Source organism: Eretmochelys imbricata, chromosome 5, assembly GCF_965152235.1.
Source record: "Eretmochelys imbricata isolate rEreImb1 chromosome 5, rEreImb1.hap1, whole genome shotgun sequence".
NCBI classification, from domain to species: domain Eukaryota; kingdom Metazoa; phylum Chordata; order Testudines; family Cheloniidae; genus Eretmochelys; species Eretmochelys imbricata.
Genome location: NC_135576.1, coordinates 102929364 through 102950781, shown reverse-complemented (window position 1 = coordinate 102950781; position 21418 = coordinate 102929364). Strand labels below are relative to the sequence as shown.

The 21418-nt window shown below is 41.9% G+C and overlaps 1 protein-coding gene across 1 annotated transcript in view; it reads right to left on the bottom strand.

The window, feature by feature from the left end:
* Positions 1-6124: 6124 nt before the first annotated feature.
* The window catches only part of JAK2 (Janus kinase 2), a 90560-nt gene continuing 75266 nt past the window's right edge, over positions 6125-21418 (bottom strand). Inside the window, exons 22-23 of the mRNA XM_077817633.1 lie at positions 20063-20176; positions 6125-10022 (exon numbers count right to left, since the gene is read on the bottom strand). Coding sequence (XP_077673759.1) covers positions 9915-10022; positions 20063-20176 — 222 coding nt within the window. The 3' untranslated portion in view covers positions 6125-9914. The remainder of the gene's footprint in view (positions 10023-20062; positions 20177-21418) is intronic.

The window sequence follows — 21418 nt, the reverse complement described above, 5'->3', positions numbered from 1 at the left end:
TTTTGCTGCAGTAACCTTTGCTCTAACTCTGTTAGTAAACCTTTACTTTCTGTGTTTTAAGGCTTTGTCTTTAAAATTATAGTAAGACTTTCACACCACCTCTTTGTAACACTTCAGGGAGAAACCTCAATGGTAATTAAAGTATGTCACACTATATAAATCAGTGGTTCTCAAACTTTTGTAGTGGCGACCCCTTTCACACAGCAAGCCTCTGAGTGCAAACCCCCCTTATAAATTAAAAACAATTTTACATATATTTAACACCATTATAAAGGCAGGAGGCAAAGCCGGGTTTCAGGTGGAGGCTGCCAACTCGTAAGCCCCCATGTAATAACCTTGCGACACCTTGAGCAGTCCTGACCCCCCGTTTGATATAAATGCTATAGAATTGTTTTTCCCCTTCCATTGGAAACAATACCTAGGGAATCCTTTAAAGAGCTGAGACTTTGACCAATTCTAGCTGAAAGGGTGTTCTGTAACTTGAAACTCAAATACCACCAAGCTTGCTGTTGCACCAGTTAATGGAAGACTGTAGAGTATAACTGGCTTCTATACCACACTAATAGAAGTTAGTAAGAGGATCTAGTACAATATTCAGACCATCTCCATCCAATTGCAGAATTATTTCTTAAATACCACATTTTAAAACAAAATTTTCTCATTCAGGTTAAACTTTCCGTTGACTTCTTTCTTACTTGTATATCTCTGTACTGCCCTGAATCTCTGGTTGAAGAATTAACATGTCAAGGAATCTAGGTTTATCTTCTGTCGTCTGTTCCTCACTTGTTATTTAGATGAGCTGTTAGATATTTAGCACCCTTAATCTTTGCTCCTATTCATACTTGTTTTATGAACACCTTCCAATTTATCTACAATTCTAGAATATTGCAGTATTCAATTGTGTGCAATATTCCAGATGTATTGTTGAATTTCTAACTTCTGTTTCATTTGTCTTCCACTGTTACTTGTCTCTTAACGGTGCAGTGTCCAGATTTTTCTCTTTATCCTCTTCAGATATACTAAACTTATTTTCTGCTAATATCTGTAACCACTTGAGGTCCCTCTGAATTCTGGTATTTACAATGCATCCTATTGTAACTTTGAAATAGTGTTCTTTGAGACTAGTGAAAATGACAATGAGTAGTTGCCACTCTAAGTACCAGACCTAACACCAACTGCTGCAGCACTATACTTACTGAAGACTATTTATGATGACTGTTTGACTTGCAGCTAGTTTTCAATCCATGTACATTTTTAACCATTATATTTGATCATTTAAACGAACGCTTCACTAAATCAATAGTGCATCTCCTACGTTCCTTTCATCCTCTGACTTTGTAATTATTCCCATCAATTAAATTTTACTGGTAGAGTGAAAACTTCAGGGTATTTTAAAAGAGGATGGGAAAAACAGCTGTTAAATGTGGATATCATCAACCTTTAGCTTTCATAACATTTACATTTCAATGGGATGGCAATTTATAGCACTAACTGTTAAATACAGTTTTCTTCTACTATACATAGCTGCAGTGAATGAGAGATGCTCTGGGAAGAGTAACTGAGTGACAGTGTTGTGTGTTCACTGTAGCTCCCAGTGCTAGTTAAGGGTGCATATTTTTTTCCATTCTAAACCCTGCTTCCAGTCACTCATCTTAATGAATTTTTCAAGTTTTGGGATGAGTTTTTCTAGACATAGCATCTTATAAAGGAGAAGGGGTAGAGTTTGAGGAGAAACGCCTCCCCTAATTTGATGGGGTGGAAGGAGGGAGAAAATTCTCTCTCAATTTCATGCTTAGCAATTCTACTGCAGAAACAGCCATAGCAGAGAGCTGAAATTTGACATAGAAAATAGCCTGTACCAAATTTCTTAAGCGCTTTGAGAAAAATTACTGTAGTTTGATTAAATTATGATCATTTGAAAATTGCTCTGTATGTACAGTCCATCTTGACAGAACATTTTCTCTGCTAAACTTGTACAGTGAAAAACTGAGAAAAAGCTGCACTGTATATATTTACAAACAAGCAGAGGAAGTGACATACCTGTTCCTTATTCCAGGACTGCCTTTCAGGTTTGTTGGTGGCACATCCACCTAGGCACACAGCCCAGAGGTGATCCAGGTGAGCTACCTTTCCTCCTCCTGCATCTCATGGTCTAAAGGTGTAATTCAGGTGGGCTAAGCTAACTCTTGGACCAAACCACTGGAATTTTCTTTGGCACTTTCTTAACGTTCAATGTTGAAGACATAGCCGTTATACATTAACGAGTGAAGATACGAAAAAATAAAAGGAAATCTGCCTCTCCATGAAATTTACCACAAGCAGTAAGTGGAAATATAATTCCCAAATCAAGCAAGGAATATTTATGGCTTAACCGAGGCAGGAGGTGTGACTTGCAGAAGGTGCTGAAGTTTGTCTTTCACTATTATCCTGGCACTTTGTGAATAGTCTTTGAAGGCTGTAATGTAAGTACTGGATTGATAAAATTCACTCACAAATGAATGAATACTATACATTATTTAATTTATCCTCTCTATGCACATACATATTTGTTACAAGAGTGTGAGGTATTCTTACCAGGGTTCTCTCAGGATCAAGGGTGACTAAGATACTGAGCATAGTTCTATTTCACCTCTATTTAAAAAAATCCATTAAGCAATGGATTTTTGTTGGTTAGTTGAATGTTTAGACATGTTTCACTACAGATATGTATTTACAAGTGATTGGGAATGGGTTACACACAGACAAGTCATTAAGCTGAAGTGTTAAATGTTCGAAAGGAAAACACCTTAACTTAAAATTGTAAATACATATTGAATGTTTAAAAAAACGTATGTCTGAAAGCCAGGAACTCAAAGGTAACTCTACACAAAAACGCCACAAGTCAGATATTGAAAAGTGTGGAAATGCAGAGTTTGGAATAACCTAATCACTAACTCTTTGTCACTGGACAGTAGAGCAGTACTAACTTCATTTTCATATACACCAATTCAGAATTACAGGAAATCTTACAATAAAAAAATTAAAGTAATCAAATCAAAATTTTGCAGATTAGAGTCCATTCTCAGATATTTTAACAGCCTGACCATGTCCCGTTAAAATTTTAGAACTAACATTCTGGTACGCCAGCACACCCATTCTTATTGTTGGGGTTTGTCACCTCCTAACATCACACGTATCAATGTGTACTAAACAACTAAAGAGAATTTCTTTATGCTATTACCACATTAGATGATTAAAACTAAATTTTTAAAATTAAGGTCAAGATTTAAAAAAATAAGTGCCTAATAAGGGGTTAGGAGCCTAATTTTAGGTAGTCTGAGAGGTTGGGTGTTAAACACATTTGAAAGGGGACCAAATAAAGCCTTGATTATGTGCTTATGTGCTGTCCTTAGTTAACTTTAAGCACACACTTAAACACCTTTCCTGAATAGAGACGCTTTCTTGAATTGAAAATCTTGGCAGCAATGTACTACTTTATTATAGCATTTAGTTACTTTATACATTTCTTTGATCTTGGATAATGAAAATACTCAAATTTCATGTCTGTATTCCGTTTTTTAGTCCATTTAACATTCAGGTTCTCATGTACTTGCAATCCAAACACTGCAAGAAAATGCTTATTTAAAACAAGCACTTTAATGGAAACATTTCTAAAGCTTGGGTTACAAAAGCTAAGTTTTGGTCTAATATCTGAATATTCTTTTAATATCACTTTGTCTTGGCAGCTAGTTCACTTAGGCCTCATATTGATCCTCTGCACAGAACTGAATTTCACCTTATGCAATCTATTTTGAGAATTCATGCATCTTCAGTCTTGTCAGGCCATATATGCAAGAAGGGAGAATTTATATTTAAGGTAGGGAATATAAAAGTTGAGGTAATTACATTAGCAAAGAAAAAATATTTCAAATGATATGGCATGTTCAGTGCACATAATTAGTTTGCATATGCTACATTACCTTAAATCACTATACAATTTCAAGTAACTTTTTCAATTAGTATTTGTCCCAGTATGCCTCCCTGAGGCTGGGTAGGCACTGTGGGTGACCCCCACCTTACTTCCCCCTAACTGGGGCATCATATGTTCTCTAAAAAGGGATCTGGGCCAGGGGGACCAAAAGAAACAAACAAATTAAAAATAAGTATCTCACGGAAGGAAAATTTTTAACAAACAGTTCCAGAAGCCCTTACCTTAGGACCCCTGATTTACAAGCTCCACAACTCAAAGTCCTCAAGCAAAGTCTCTGAGCCAAGCCTGCTCAGGATAGTCTTCTGGAACCTGGGACAGAGATCACCACCCATTTACAAGCTGGATGGCTTCTAATTCCCCCCTTTTGCTCAGCTTCCCGTTTTTGTTTAAATAGATCAATCCTAGGGCAGAGGAAGGAGCTTCCTTGACTATACTCAGGCTGTTCTGTTTGTGAGCTCCTGGGCTGACCCCTACAGTGGTAGTTCACTCCTTCCTTTCCTACCTTCGTTCCTCCTGTGCTGCTGACACAAATGGCGGTCCAGCTCCTCCACTGATTATAGGCACCTGCTAGTTGTGGTACTTCATCCCAGGTGATGCCCGCACATTCAGTATCCTCTGTCACGGTCTTCTACCAGTTCTTCCTTGGCCATCCGTGCTTTCTCTTTCCTCCCTCAGGTACCCAATTCAGTGCTTGCTCAGCATGTCTCCCATCTTCCAGACTGTGTACATGTCCCAACTACCTGAGCCTTCTTTCTTTGAAGATATTTTCTTGGCTGTCCTGCTCTGTCAGCTCCCTTACTCCCACATTTGTTTTGTCTTTCCATGAAATGTGTAATACCCTCCTCAGCTGTCTGAGATAGGAGTCTCCAATCTCTTTTTGTCCTCTGCATGTACACACACTCCTCCTCAACACTTTAATATCTAATTTTGATTGTCAAACACGATTGCATGTCTCTGATCCTGCTCTCAGGTACACTTTATATATTTTTTCTCCTTTACACATTCCATCACCGCCTGACTTCTTTATGCACTAGTCATACTGGCTCAAATAAATCCTTAGGAGTACTTCCTATCTTCCCCTAATGTTATCAAGGGTAGTTGGCAGGAGAAGATTGTTATAAAACTATATGCAAAAATTAGAAGAAACTGATTTTTTTTAAAATCATTTTAATACCTTTTGAAATATGTTGGTACAGTTATATTCATAGGGATATACAGTAACTGGTGTCTGAAAACTATGGAAGCGTTTCTTAGATACTGTGATTTGTCCAAACTCTCATTAGCTGCTAATTTCTCTCTTTTCTGATTAGGTCATAGCTTTATGGAAATTCATTCCTGTTGCTTATTACATGGACTTTTGCAACTTTTTGGAATATGTTTAAGAATGAATTTTGAAGCTAAATATATTCACAATTAGTGGACCACAGACCAGTATTATATTTGGAAATAAAAACACGTTTGTGTTTGTAAAGACTTTTTACAATATATACTTCATTTATATTAAAATGATTTTTCTTTAAATATAAAAATCTGAAAAGCAGTAGCTGTAATAAAATTTTCACTTTACTCCGTAGCAGCAGTCATGTACAGGTAGGACAGAGCACTTTTTCACAACAAATCACAGCATTATAAATAACAAGAAAATGTGACAAACTGAATGCCAACTGAAGAAAGTAAAATAATTATGGCTTATCTGTTAATGCAAAGACTGTATAATGTAAAAGAAAATATCAGCGTATATACAGAGCTACTATAACTAATAGGAACTAACTTCCGAAGTGCATTGATTTTAAAGGTTACTACATTTGGCATTAACAAGTCCAGCAAAGTTACTGCATTTGTATCCTCTTTAAAACCAACAGAACAGTTATATTTGTGAAAGGTGGTTTTTTTTGTCTGAATCAATTTTTTTGTCTGTGAGTTCTCAATCTTGCAAGGTGTTGCATAACTCCTGAAGGTACTAATCACTGTTAGCTCCTCATGATTTCACTGGGCTTTGGGGATGCTAAGCAACTTGCAGGATCAAGCCTTTAAATATAGACAGTTGTTACAATGGATTAATTTACCCTGTCCAACTGAACAAACAAAATTTGATGTGAATTTGTATCTTTTCTCTAAAAACTAAAATAGAATATAAAAAAGTAAAAAAACAGATGCTTTTTAAAATGTTTTTAATAAAATACAGAACTTCAAAACTTGTAAGTTCTAACACTACACTTATGAAATCAAATAGAGTATGAAATCAGACATACTGTACTAGAACAAGCAAAGGGCTTTTATTCACTTGAAAACAATAGCAGTATGGAAGATCTCTTCATTGCATTACACAAACGTCCCTGAGATTTTTACATAAAAAAGCTATATTCTGTGTCTATTAAATATTGGAAACCTACAGTGGGATCAATGAAGGGACTTATGTATTGCAACGCTGAGCGTCACAATCCTTACTTTTAAGCGCCTAGAAAATTACAGAACCACCACTGCGATCCACCAAGCAGTTAGGTGAGTTAGGCACCTATACAATCAACTTGGGAGAGACAGATGCCTCAGAGAGCAAGACACAAAAGCCAGAATGCTTGGCAGAGAGCCACCTAAGCTAGCCAGTGGGAGATACCAACTAGAGATGTCTGTGCTAAGCCCTGCCCCACCCTCTTTTGGAGATAGGCACCTAAATCCAGGTTGCAGGGAGGCACCTATGTCTATGTAAATCCATTAACAGGAACCTGCTGCCTGGATTTAGACGGCTTAGGCACCTATGATGTTTCTTGAGGGAGTCAGTTAGGCACCTGTCTCGCTCCACAGATAATGGTGGTGCTGGCAGGGTGGCACCCACCATATAACTTCTCAGCCAGTGGTTAGAGCACTCACCTAAGGTGTGGGAGACCCAGGTTTAATTCCCCCCTCTGCCAGAAGGGGAGAAAGAATTTGAACAGCGGTCTCCCATAGCCCCGTGGTTAGAATGCCTTTAACTACGGGGCTATGGGACAGTCTAAGTTAAGGGTCCCTTACTCTTTCCCGTTGCACTATTGATAAATAAGGAAACAGTGTTTGGAACTGGGGGACTAGACTCAGGACTTCCTAGGTGGGTGACCCTAGGTCCAGTACTTAAGATTTCCAATGGGACTTGTTCTGGTAAGTGAGCTCTGAGCCTGTCTACTGGATCGGGCCCTGCACATAACTTGGGTGTCTGAATGCCTGTCTTTCCCTGGTTAGTGAATCACTCTGGGGCTCAGATAGGAGTTAGGCATCTGGTCGGCTAGAACGAGGCAGCACATGGCCAAAGGAAGAAACATAGGTGCCTAGGGAACTTTTACTCTAAAAAACTTCAGTGTTGAGTTCAGGTGCTTACAGGGTTTGGCAAGAGCTTTTTGAATCGCAGTGGAGCCAAAACTGGGACTTAAGTGCCTAAAACAGGGATGTAGGCACCTAAGTCTGGGGTTTAGGTGCTTATGTACTTTCATGGATCCCACCTCTATGGGTTACTGAGTGTCATACACTGCAATTTCAGATTTCTGCATTCATCATCCCAGCAATAATGCTGTTTAATGCTTGTAAAACTAGAATCTTTTGTTTGGTTACCAAAAAACCCCAAACAAACAACAAATGAAACAAAACCCCTACAAAACTCACTGTACAAAGTTAAGACTCTACAAATACAAATGCAAATACATCTTTTGCACAACTTATTTTAAAATCAAGTCCAAAACAATGTACAGAAATGCAACAACAGGTACTGATTTGAAAAAAAGCACTTGAAAAATATATGGTGAAGTTACTTTTTAAAAAATGCATTAAGTGTTTCAAACATCGTGACAAAAGAAGCATAAATTATTGGTAAAATAATTTCCAGAATAGAAGGCCTGATCCTGCACTTCTTACCCTTGGCAAAATCTCCCTGTTTTTGGTCAACATAAGACTTGCCTGGGTAAGACCTGCAGGAGTGTCCCGTAGTGGCACAAAACATTCTCATACTGGCACTGGGCTGAACACTGGGTAAACATAGTTAGAATTGAGGTACTTTTTAAAAACAATCTTCCTATAAGATTTACATTATGACAGCACTATTGTGCCCCTTAATGTTTGCGAATAGTTTTCCTGTTTCTCTGATTTGCTGTCAATTTACTTAAAAATGAACATTCCACTTGACTAGAAATCTGATCTAAGAACAAAGGTTGAGTTGTGGTGCCCCTAAAATGAGATTTGCTGAACAAAAACAAAGTTGAACAACCTCTCTAACAAGGTAAGTTAGAGTTAAATTTACTTTACAATCTACTGTATTTTAAGAGAACAAGTAGGATCATATGGCTTGAATTAGAAAATACCACATTCATTGACTTACAGCTAGAGATAATGGGGATCATGCCCCCAAGAAATATGCATGTAGGGGACACTCCATACACAGGTCTTCCTTCCCTCACAGGATAGGGGGCCTCAGTTAACCTCAACAGATTGTATACCCCTTCTATGTGGGTCTGTAATGGACCAGGGAGAAGGAGCGCATGGGTTCCCCAGAAAGGGTATTTGAGCCTGGAGCTGTAGTTATCTTTTCTCTGCAGCTCCTTGACATATGTTAAAGGGACTGAGGCCAGAACTAATGGAAGCACCAAGCCAAGGTACAGGGACTCTGTGCAGGTAGCTTTGGCCTCACGCAGATCCCACAGAATTCTGAGGGTGGGGCCTGGGCCTGTTTGCAGGGTGGCAAATCCTGGTTCCTAAACCTCAGACCGATGTGAAGGAATTTCTGCCTGGGAAATCTCACTGATATTTCCTTCTCCCAAATCTTGGGGTTTGATCAAAGGAAGGAAATAGGAAATGGGATGGTACAACTCCATCAGCAAACAGTCCTGGTAAGATGGCTGATAGTTTTGCTGTAAACTCCTTTTGGGAGTGGAGGCAGAGGGGCATAGTTAATCCTAATACTTAATTGTGGATTTGGAGGTGTTTTCTATTTTTAGTTCAACCCCCAAAGCAGAATCCTTATTTATAGATAAATTCATCATTACAAAGATAAAGTCAGAAAGACAAGAGAGCAGCATGTAATAAGGTTAATAATGTGTTTAGCATTCTCATTCTCCGAAGTGGCCCACTGAAGTCATTGCTTTGTCTGAAGCAGCTTCAATTCCACTTGCTGCCTGTATTTTCATAAAATGTGGGGAGAACCCAACATTTCCGCAACGGTTACGTGGGGGGAAAGTAGGAAAATAGACTGTGCTGTTTTTACGTTTGTCCATTTCAAAATTTAACTTTTTTGGGGGGAGAGGGGTTGCTGTACAAATAGAACTAAATATTTGTTCCCTTTCCCTAAAAATATTTACAGTACATCACACAACAGCCTAACATATACCTCTGCATGTATTGCTGGCTAATAATGGACTCAAACAGGCACATTGAAAGTTGCTTAGTAAATTACCTAACCTCCTTCAATTTGTTCTACAGAGAAGCCAATTCTTCATTGACAATGAAATTATAAAACTCTATTAATAAAGCACAAGCCCTTGTGCAACACACTACACAGGATGCCAAGTTGCTATACATTCAGTGTGAAAACACTAAAAATATATTCTGTGCATCTCCATCTTGGCAAGGAAATGCATTCAGTCTTTTCATCTCCCTAAAAACCTCACCAAAGTGGTAAGTCACTCTTTTTTCGCATTGCCAAGTAAGGCAAATACTGGTGATGCTAACTGATCACATATTAGGACACTGTTTAGAAAAATAATCCACTTTCTATTAGAGTATTTCATTGTCATGTCCTTGTAGTAGCAAATGTATCCTGATGAAGAAGAAAAACAGAATTCCTCACAGTTTGCAGGTTCTGATAGGATATTTGCACACACGTTTTGCCCACAACAAAGATAGACGGATGTATGTGTATAATCCACAGCAACCCAAAGGGCAGACTTTGTTCTGTCCCAATATGTCCTCTGAACGAACTTCAGTTCTCTTATCCACCCACGTTGTCCCTTATACGATCCACTCGCACCGCAAGCTCCCTAAAGGAGGGACGCTGGCTTACGTTATTGTTCCAGCATTCTGTCATGATGGCATAAATCTGGGGAAGACATCAGAAAAGAGAGGTTACTCACCCTGTGCAGTAACTATAGTTCTTCAAGATGGGTGCTCCACTTCAGGTGCGCATGCACCCCATGGCCTTTGATCAGAAGTTTTCATTAGCAGTGTCCATGTAGCCCACACATGCATCCTTGTACCCTGAAATGAGGCTGTGCAGGCAAACCACCCTCAGTTCTTTCTCCCCCACCAAGTCTCAGAAGGAAACTTCGAAGCAGAGGGGACAGAGGGTGGGTAAAGGTGCACCCATAGGGCCACAATCTCGAAGAACTGTAGTTACTGCACAGCGTGAGTAACCCCTCTGTCTTCTTCGAGTAGTGTCCCTGTGGGTGTGCCTCTTCAGGTGGCTCCTGAGCAGTATCCCCAGAAGCAGGAGCGAGTTTCAGAACAGAGTCCAGCACAGAGGAAAGAACTGCATTGCCAACTGCCACATCAGCTCTAGAGGCACTAAGGTGCAGTGCCTGGAGAAGGTATGTACCAAAAACCATGTAGCAACTCTGCAGACCTCAGATACTGGGACATTTTAAAGTAGAGCCATAGATGAAGACTATGACTTTGTCAAGTGAGCTGACATGCCAGCAGGGGGTGGAATGCTGGCAGCCCCGTAACAAGCTATAATACACCCAGAAATCCATTGCATTTGTCTTTGGGTAGAAATAGCAGAGCCTTTAGAACTATCTGCAAAGGAAACAAACAGTCCAGGAGATTTAAGAAATGATTTAGTCCTATCTAAACAGAAAGCTAACATCCTCTTAACACCCACCCGAAGTATGGAAAGCGGTCTCCAGGTTGGCATTGTGTGGTATTGGAAAGAAAAGTGGTAGGTGAATGATCTGATTCAAATGAAACTCAGAAGACACCTGAGGAAGAAACATGGGGTGTGGTCAAAAGGAACCTTTGTCCTTGTAGAATACTGTGAAAGGAAGGTCTGCCATTAAGGCCCCAATCACTCTGACTTTGCTGGCAAACGTAATAGTTACTAAGATGTCTACTTTCATGGACAAATTCAGTAAGAAGCAGGTCACCATTGGTTCAAAAGGAGATTTCATGAGACTTTTAAGAACCAACTTAAGGTCCCAAACTGGGGTGGGAGCTTTCTCCAGTGAGAGGTCTGAGTAATCTCTTCCCATGACCCTTCCGGTTGTAGGATGAGCAACCAGTGAGAACCCTTCAATAGTGGTATGAAAAGCTCTTAAGGCTCCTTGAGAGAACTAAGTGATAGTTCTGTTTTCTTTAGGTGCAGCAGGTACTCCAGAACAAGCGGAAGCAAGGCAGATTCGGGGACAGCATTCTGGAATTCACACAAGTGATTAAATCTCCTCCACTTCGGAAGGTAACCATTTTTGGTAAAATCTTTCCTACTTTTTGGTAACATCTGTTGTACCCTCTGCAGAACAGATTGACTCTAACCCCACAAACCATCATGGAACCATGTCTAGAGGTAGAGAAAAAATGGTTACTTACTTTCTCGTAATTGTTGTTCTTCGAGATGTGTTGTTCACGTCCATTCCACATTAGGTGTGCACGCACCACGTGCACGAGCGTCGGAAACTTTTCCCCTTAGTGGTCCCGGTGGGGCCCCCCGAGAGGTGCCACTGCTGGCCCAACCCCCTCCAGGTCCTTCTTGCCAGCGACTCCGACAGCGGGGTAGGAGGGCGGGTGGTGGAATGGACGTGAACAACACATCTCAAAGAACAACAGTTATGGGAAAGTAAGTAACCATTTTTTCCTCTTCGAGTGCTTGTTCACGTCCATTCCACATTAGGTGAATCACAAGCTTACCTCTGGAGGAGGTAAGAGTCACAGAACAACTGCTCGGAGGACCGCTCTGCCAACTGCAGCGTCCTCTCTGGCCTGCTGGTTGACCGTGTAGTCGGACGTGAAGGTGTGCACTGAGGACCAGGTGGCTCCTCTGCAGATCTCCTGGATCGGGACCTGTGCCAGGAATGCCGTGGACGTCGCTTGCGCCCTGGTCGAGTGGGCCGTGACCGCCAAGGCCGGAACACCTGCGAACTCATAGCATGCCCGGATGCAGCTTGTCAGCCGAGACGAAATCCGCTGCGCCGACACTGGGAGGCCTTTTAACCTCTCGGCTACAGGCACAAACACCTGCGTGGATTTGCGAAAGGGCTTGGTGCGCTCCAAATAGAACGCCAGCGCTCGACGCACATCCAGGGTGTGCAAGCTGCGGTGACTCAGGTCCGTATGGGGTTTCAGAAAGAACACTGGCAGATAAATGTCCTTGCCCAAATGGAATTGGGAGACCACCTTAGGGAGGAACTTGGGGTGCGGCCAGAGCTGCACCTTCTCCTTGTGAAATACTGTCTACGGCGGCTCAGAGGTGAGGGCCCTCAGTTCGGACACCCTTCTGGCTGAGGTAATGGCAACCAGAAATGCCACCTTCCAGGAAAGATGCAGGAGGGAACAGGAAGCGAGGGGCTCGAAAGGGGGTCCCATATGTTTAGAGAGGACCAGGTTCCATGGAGGGACTGGTGGGCGGGAGTAGGGGAACACCCTCTCCAACCCTTTAAGGAACCGTCCCACCATTGGGTGGGAAAACACCGAGCCCCCCGAGAACCCCGGATGGAAGGCGGAGATGGCCACCAGGTGCACTCTGAGTGAGGACGAGGCTAGCCCTTGCTGCTTGAGGTGCAGGAGGTACTCCAGGATGGTCTGCACTGGGGCCTGGCACGGCTGCACTTGTCGGCGTTCACACCAACACAAGAATCTTTTCCACTTGGCCATATAGGCCACCCGGTAGAGGGCTTTCTACTGCCAAGCAGAATCTGTCGCACTGGAAGGGAGCACGGGCTCTCCAGGGCGTTTAGCCACAGAGCCTCCAGGCCGTCAGGTGCAGTGACTATAGGTCGGGGTGGAGAAGCCGCCCGCCGTCCTGTGTAATGAGGTCCCGGTGTAGGGGCAGGATTACTGGGGCCTCCACCGACAGCTCTAGGAGCGATGTGTACCAGTGCTGGCAGGCCCAGGCTGGGGCCATAAGGATCACCGTTGCCCTGTCCCTGCACACCTTGAGTAGAACCTTGTGCACCAAGGGAGTGGGGGGAAGCCTCGGACGGTAAGAAGGAACTGGAGGGGGTTGGGCTGGTGGGGGTATATATGCACAGCGCAGTGGCGCCACTCAGGGGTCCCCACCGGGAGCCTCTAAGGGAAAAAGTTTCCGATGCTCGTGCACGCAGCGCGCGCACACTTAATGTGGAATGGACGTGAATAAGCACTCGAAGAAGAATACAGTCGACCAGTGTCCTGGGAGAGGAGCTGAGGAGTGACTGGAAGATTTATCACTGAGCAAAGAGCAAGGCGAAAAGAGGTAAGGAAACCATCCCTGCCTCAACCATATCAGGGCTATTACGATAACTCTGGTCTTGTCCTATCTGATTTTGTTCACCACTTTGACAGCCAGAGATGTCAGGGGAAACACATAAACCAGCTTTTTCGTCCAAGTGAGGAGGAAGGCATCACCCAAGAAATTGAGACCTAAACCCCTCCTTGTACAGAACAGATGGCATTTTTTTGTTCACAGTTGTGGGGAAGAGGTCCACTTCTGGAAATCCCCCAAACTGCAAAATGCTGACCAGAACCTGGGAATCGGCCTCCCATTCGTAGTCTTGGGAAGAAATCTGCCAAGAGCATTGGCTGTAACATTTTGTCTACCCGGGAGATATATTGCTGAAGTTCTTACACAATGGTTTATGCACCAGTTCCATAACCTTATTGCTTCAGCACAGAGGGAGTGGGATCTCTCTCCTCCCTGCCGACTGATACAGAACACGAAGGCCACGTTGTCGGTTATGACTCTATAGACCTGTGTCTGATGAGAGGCAGAAAACTAAGGCAAGCATTTCTGACCACTCTGAGCTCCAACAGGTTGATACGGAGGGTGGATTCTTGGGATGACCAGCTGCCCAGTACTGTTAGTTAGCCATCCCTCCCACCCCCTCCTAAAAGAGATGCATCTGTGGTTACAGTTACCGTTGGTATCAGTTGGAGAAAGGGGACTCCTGCCCCTACATTGTGATGAACCTTTTCCCACCAGTACAGGGAGCATTTGACCTGTTGAGGAGCTGACACCTTTTTGTCTAGGCTGTGTCTGTTTGATGACTAATCTGAACTGAGCTGCCCCTGGGAACAGCAAAGGCATAATCTCCTATCTTCTGTCACAAAAGTGCAAGCTGCCATGCGACCTAGAAGTGGGAAGACAGTTTCTGACTAAATGTGGAGGCTCCCTTGAATAATTCTGACATAGTTTGATAGTGTTATGAATCTGTCAACGGGAAGGAAGGCCCTGAATGCCAAGTAATTCAGGAATGCTTCTATAAATTGTATGTTCTGAATGGGAGTCAGTGTGGATTTTCCCATATTCAATTAAAGACTCAAGCTCAAGAACAGAGAAAGTGCTTTCCATGTGGCAGACAACACTTCGTGGTGTGGCTGACCCTTGAGCAACACATCGTAGGGGTACAGGAATAGCAGGATTGCCTGACAACGCAGATAGGCAGCCACCACCAACAGAACCTTTGAAAACACTCTCGGAGTCCAGGAGGGACCAAATGGGAGTACCTGGTACTGAAATTGATCTTGGCCTATGACACAATACAGGAACCTTCTGTGGGACAGGTTTATTGCTGTATGGACGTTTGCGTCTTGAAGGCTGAGAGCCAAAATACAATTCCCTGAATCTAGCAAAGGAATGATAGATGCCAGAGAGTCACCTTCTGGAACTTCTGAGACCTCACAAATTTGTTTAGAAGTCCTAGATCTAAGATTGATCTCCACCCTCCATTTTTCTTTGGCATGCAGAAGAACCTCAAGTTGAAGCCCCATCTCCTGTGCTGAGCAGGGACCGACTCTGTCACTCCTAAATGAAGAAGGGAGTTTATTTCCTATCTTAGTAAGAACTTGTGAGAAGGGCCCTTGAAGATGGACAGGGAAGGAGAACAAGGCGGAGGGAGGGAGGTAAAATGGATGGTGTAGCCCAATGATATTATTTCCAGCAACCATTTGTCCGAGGTGATATGCTCCCATGCTTGTCAGAAATGGGAAAGTCGTTTCCCAAATGGAGGGAGGTGGGCTAATTGTTACAGCTGACAGAAAGAGAGGAGAGAGTCCAAATCCAGGATCACCAGGTTAAAACTGACACTTCAGAGATGAAGCCTGCTCAGGTCGGTTAAAGGATCTTTTTCTCTTGATCCTATGTCTCTTTTTAGGAGACTCCATCAGTCTCTGAAAACCAGAGAATTGCAATGGGCAGGATTTTGGCTGTGTGAGAGCTACTTAATTTTTTGTTTGCAGGAGCCTAAGAAATGTAATGCATCCCTGGAGTCTTTAAGAGTATTCAATGACTCATTGGTATTCTCCGCAAACAACTTCAGACCATCAAATGAGAGATCCTTTACCACATTCTGGACTTCTCTGGGGAAACCAGGGGAAACTACTTTAGCCAGGATGCCCTGTGCATCACCACTCTGTAGAGATGGAATTGGCCTCAGTAACTGCACCATCAAGAGCTGCCCGAAGAGATATCCTGGTCACTAACTGTGTCAGCAGTGGTAGCCTGAAATTGTTCCCTTTGGTCTGCAGGAAGGTATTGAATAAAGGAGCAAAATTTTGCATAATTTGTAAAGTTGTATTTGGCCATCAGTGACTGGTAATTTGCAATGTGGAATTGTAGAGTTGCTGATGAATAAAATTTTCTCCCCAGAAGGTCCAGAAGCTTCTGGTCTCTGTCATATAGGGTAGATTATAATGATGTTGTTTTTCCCCTTTGTTTACCCCGTCAACCTCTAGAGAGTGAAAAAATAGGAACTCAGGAATCCTTGGTGGGAACATAATACTTTTTACTGGCTCTCTTATGCATGGGTTTTACTGTAGCGGGGGTCTGCCAAATAGTTTTCAGAGGTTCCACCAGTGCCTTGTTGATAGGAAGGGCAACTCTGGATGGCATTGCAGAATGAAGAATATCCAACCACTTCTGCTGGGATTCTCTGACCTCCTCAAGAGGTATTTGTAGGCAGTCTGTCACCCATTTAATGAGGACCTGAAACTGCCAAAAATCATCAGCCAGAGATGGAGGAGGAAGCATTACTGCCTCACCTGGTGAAGATGATGAAGTGGTACTCTGAGGGGTTGCTTCTTTATCCACCCTAGTCTCTTGATCCGTGAACATCTTATTCCTTTTGCTGAGGAGGAGAAAGTTGATGCAAGAGAGTTGGGGCCCTGGAGAACTGCAGACAATAAGCTGTCCAGGGATCCCAATATGACCATTGAGGACCATGTGCAGGAGGGGGTGAAATCCAGGGCTGCTCCCACCAGGAGTTATGAGTTCCCCCTTCTCTTTGAGAAAGGGGGTTTGTATAGGGTACATGGGAGAACCTGAACAGAGGTCGATGACACTGAAGGGAGGTCTCCATCATCGTCCTCTTCTTCTAAAGAGGGAGCTCTGACAGAAAAGGGAGGTGACAGTTCCAGGGACATACAAGGGCTGGAGACCGAGAGGTTCTCAGAACTGGGAGATACTCGGTAGTACCTGCTAGCAATGGAGTCACTGGTTCAGCAGTCACCAATAAATCCTTCAGACACTTAAAATCTTGCGGCACCGAGTGGAGCTGCGGTGCTGAGTGGAGCTGCAGCACCGATGTATCGGTAAGCTTGTCTCTGCAGGACTGTACTGCTGGTTCTGAGCACTTCACAGGCGGTGCTCATGTAGATGGAGGCTTAGTCTTATAAGGTACCAAAGAGCTCAATAAGAATAGTGAAGGAGGTTAAGTCCAGTGGTACTGAGCTTCTGTGTTTGCTCTGACCATCTCCACTAGATGTTCTGGAGCCTTCTTGGAGCCATGTGTACTCTTAGAACTGTAAGATTTTCCCGCCTTGCTGGTGCTGGAGCCTCTATGGTACCGAGCCTTGAGGACGAACTCTTTGAGGCTGATGACCTGGTCGGAAAGCGAGGCCTTTTTGAGGTGGTACCTTAAGAAGGGATTTAGAACTCCTCTTCTTAGGACCTTTAGAGGAGGTCTCTGAGGCTTTCCCCTTTCTAGGATAGTGTTACGTCAAGGTCACAGGGGCACTAGAGACCCCTGGGGAGTGATGTACAGGGGAGTTCTCTGACCTGACTCCAAACAGGGTGAAAGGAGCACTCCATCATTAAGATGGAGCTTGATTTCCCTGTTCTTCTGTGCCTCGGACTTGAGGGCTAAATAGCAGTGACACTTCTGTGGGACGTGTGACTCTCCCAGACAGCAAACGTACTTAGCGGGTCCACTGCTGACAGGGATAGCCTCTCTACATGTGAGGCAACATTTAAACCTCAGTGAGCTGGACACCCCCCTCACAGGGAGGATTTCTCCAGAGGAAATAAAACAATATTTCAATAATTAGTAATTAACTACTACTACTTAAAAAAAAAACAACCCTAACTGAACTAAACTAAGGAGAATGAACTCAGCAACCAGCTGAGACACTCGCAATACTTAAGCTCCATCTCAGACAGAGGCGTTTGAGAAGGATGGTTCGCCTATGCAGCCTGATAGAGCTTCGGTGTGGGGCATAAGGATACCAGCAGCGCATGTGTGAGCCAAACGGACACTGCTAATGACGATCTCCGATCAAAGGTACATGGATACATGTGCACCTGAAGTGGAGCACCCAAAGGGATACTACTCGAAGAATTAGTATTACATACATAGAAACTTCAACTAGTTGAAAGCTTATGCTCAAATAAATTTATTAGTCTCTAAGGTGCCACAAGTACTCCTTTTCTTTTTGCGGATACAGACTAATACGGCTGCTACTCTGAAACTAGTTTTAAATACTTTGAGCTGGTCTGTCAGTGTAGTAGCTGCTGGAAGGGGATCTGAGTTAGTCTTTTGCTTCTGAGCAATAGGGGGTCAGAGTGCTGCAGAGACTGAACGCTCAGCTCATGTTTCACTCATCACTTTCGCTGATTCACATAAGGTGAAGCAGTGAGTGATGGCATCTAGCTTTGCTCTACCAGAGGGGTGGTTATAATAGCAGGGATCTGAGTTTGTGGGGGAAAAGGTTGGGTATATCCTTGAAGCAGTGAAGACCCTGTACCCATTTCTAAAAAGAGTTTAATATTTTTAGAAACATTCCTTTTTTTCTTTTTTTAAAAAAGGCGCCAAGTTTACTTTACAAGACTGACCAAAAACCAGTCTTACAAATATAGTATTTCTGGATTATGCCCTGTCTCAGCACTATAAAACTTTAAACATTCTGTTCTGTTCATAAAGACACACTGGAACTCACTTATAGTTAATTTAATGAGTCTGAAACGTCTCAGTGCATCTCAATATGCAAACTGCTACTCTAGTTCTAGTGAACCACTACACAGAATGAATTTGTTCTATGGAAAAAAATGAATTTGATCTAAGAAGTTTCCATTGCACATGTACGACCACCTCCACATATTTGGTTTGACGTCCACAGGATAACTTGCAGAGCATCTTTGACTTTCTCACCTGTACTTTGCCCATGAATCCAGTTTCACCAGGACTATTCCTAGTATCCAAGCCTCTTACCAACTTTCATATGCCAACTTTAAAAACAAACAAACCATCCAACCCAAACACTACGTGCCAGAAAAGTGTTTCTTACTCTCTTCAAAATGAGAGACACAAAATGAGAAATTAACTCCAAAATTACACTGGTCTGAGGCCCACAAAATAAGCTGTGGGCCAGGGAAAGGTTTATGGCCTAATAGCCTGTGATCCATTAGGGGCCTAAATGGGAGAGATTCACAGTTTCTTACTGTGAAAAAGCACTTGCATCTAGCTTTGGTAGGTTATATGATATCTGACATTGAAATGCTGACATTATTTTTGAGAAGTTGGAGAAAATTTTAAAAATGTAATGAGTTTTTTTCTTCTTCTTTCCTTGAGGCCTGAACAGTTTGAGTTGTGATAGCCTGGCTTAAGAAGTGGAAGGTTACAAAAATAGAAGCAGTTAAAATAACTAGAATATTTCTAAGACATCTGGCAAAATACATGATGAGTTTGTGTGCTCAGATAAGGGGTTTACATGCAAAAACAACTAGTTATACACACAAAAATACAAGCACAAATTCAGAAGCCACTTCTGAACATTTATTTTTAATGTGTGTATAAATCCAACACAATTACAATACAAGGCTCGATCCTACTAAGAATTATGCACATTCTTAACTTTACGTACATGAACAGAGTTCCACTGACTACTCCCCCATGGGACTACTCATGTATTTAGAGTTAAGAAGGTACGTAAATATTTGCAGAATTAGGCCAGACTCCTCCCTAACGAGCATGTGCATTCCTAAATTTGCTGTGGGAAGAGAAATGATCAGGCAAAACACAAGCTTTTTTTTTTTTAATCTGGAAATTAAATGCAAAATAACTTTAATAATAAGGTTGTATAGTTAAAGTCACAAGAGTCACGAAATGCAAAGTTTAATGATACTGTTGAAATCTTAACTAGGATGCTAATAATATGTAGTATTATCTAGTCCTATTTTTCAGGTTACAATAGGTAGCTTAATGTGTTACCATTTATGATCACTAGAACTTCTGCATTTCTTGACTTTGAGATTTAAATTTTTCAGTTTGACGGTTGCATTAATAGTTTTTCCCTTTATTATTACAAGATGCCAGCCAGATGCATTAATAGACTGAACTGTTAGTCTCCCAAGCGCCTTATTAAATTTGCAGTTCTGAACTCAAGTCTGCTGGTGCACCTATTGTGATAGATCACAGGTGATCCAGAGATATTCAGCAACATTTTTACATCTAGGTTATTGATGGATTGCCATACTAAGAAGCAGGACTGAATGTTTGATAATTCCTTGGTCTTATAACTACCATAAAATACTGGCACAATGTTCTACTGTGTTTGACTATGCATTCTGAGTAACTGAAGTAGCTTCAATAACCCATGCATAACAGAACACAGAGCTTATAGTTACTATATATTCACGCTGGCTGATCCAACATTAAGACAAAAAAAAATTAACTGTAATACCTCATCAGGACATCCATCTGGTCTTGGCAGCCGTCCATTGTTCTTTAAAAGCTCTATCAAATGGAATACAATCATCTGCCCTTGTTTATCATTACCAATCATGCGCATGAATTCCTGAAACACAAAGCCAACTTTTAGTCATGTAAAAACAAATTATACTTTGTACCACTTTGAAGTGATTTTTTTTAAAAAAAAATCTATGACCAATAGAGTTAAGGATTCTAAGAAGGAAATCTTTAAATATATCAGGAACAAGTAAAGTCATTGCAATGGACTAAGTCTGAAACTAGACAGGGGTAGTAATTATGATGCAGATAAGGCAGAAATATTCAATAAATATTTCTGTTCTGTATTCAGAAAGAACCAGGATGATGTTTTCATATCTTAGAGTGACAATGAAATACTTTTTATTCCATCAGTAACTAGGGATGATATTAAACAGCAACTATTTAAAGTTAAACATTTTTAAATTTAAAGACAGTGTGCAGCCAAGAGTTTTGGCTGAGGATCTCTCTGAAGGATTAATGTTATATTTTAACAAATATTGGAACACCGGAGAAGTTCCAGAGGACTGGAAGATGGTTAATGTCATGCTGATATTTAAATAAGGTAAAACAGGATGACTAAGGTCATTATAGGCTAGTTAGCTTGACATCAACCCCAAGCAAAATCATGGAAAGGCTCATATGGGACATAATCAGTAAAGAATTTAAAGGATAGTAGCATAATTAATGACAGTCAACATGGTTTTGCAGAAAATAGGTCTCGTCAAACACATCTAACAGTTTTTTGACTAAATCACGTGGTTGTTAAAGGTAAATGTGTTGACATAACAGACAAACTTCTGTAAGGCATCTGGTTTAGTTGCGCATGATGTTCTGACAAAAAATTAGCACTACACAAAATCAACGTAGCCTAAATAAATGGATTAAAAGCTGGTTAACTGATAGACTGCAAAAATTAATTGTAAATGGGGAACTAATCCAAGAGAGGAGTTTTTGGTGGGCTCCTATAGGGATCTGTGCGCAGCCCACTGCTATTTAATCTCTTTATTGATGATTGAAAGAAAATATAAAATTATTGCTGGTAAAATTTGTAGATGACACAAAAGTTGGGGAATGGGTAAATAATGATGGGGACAGTTATACATCCAACCTGGATTGCTTGGTAAGGTGGACTCATGTGAACACCATATATTTTAAACACAACCAAACATAAGGTCATACCATCTAGAAACAAAGAATACAGGTCATATTTATAAGATGAGGTACTGTATCATGGAAAGCAGTGACTCTGAAAAAGGATTTAAGGGGTCATGGTAGGCAACCAATGGAACATGAGCTCCCAGTGTAATGC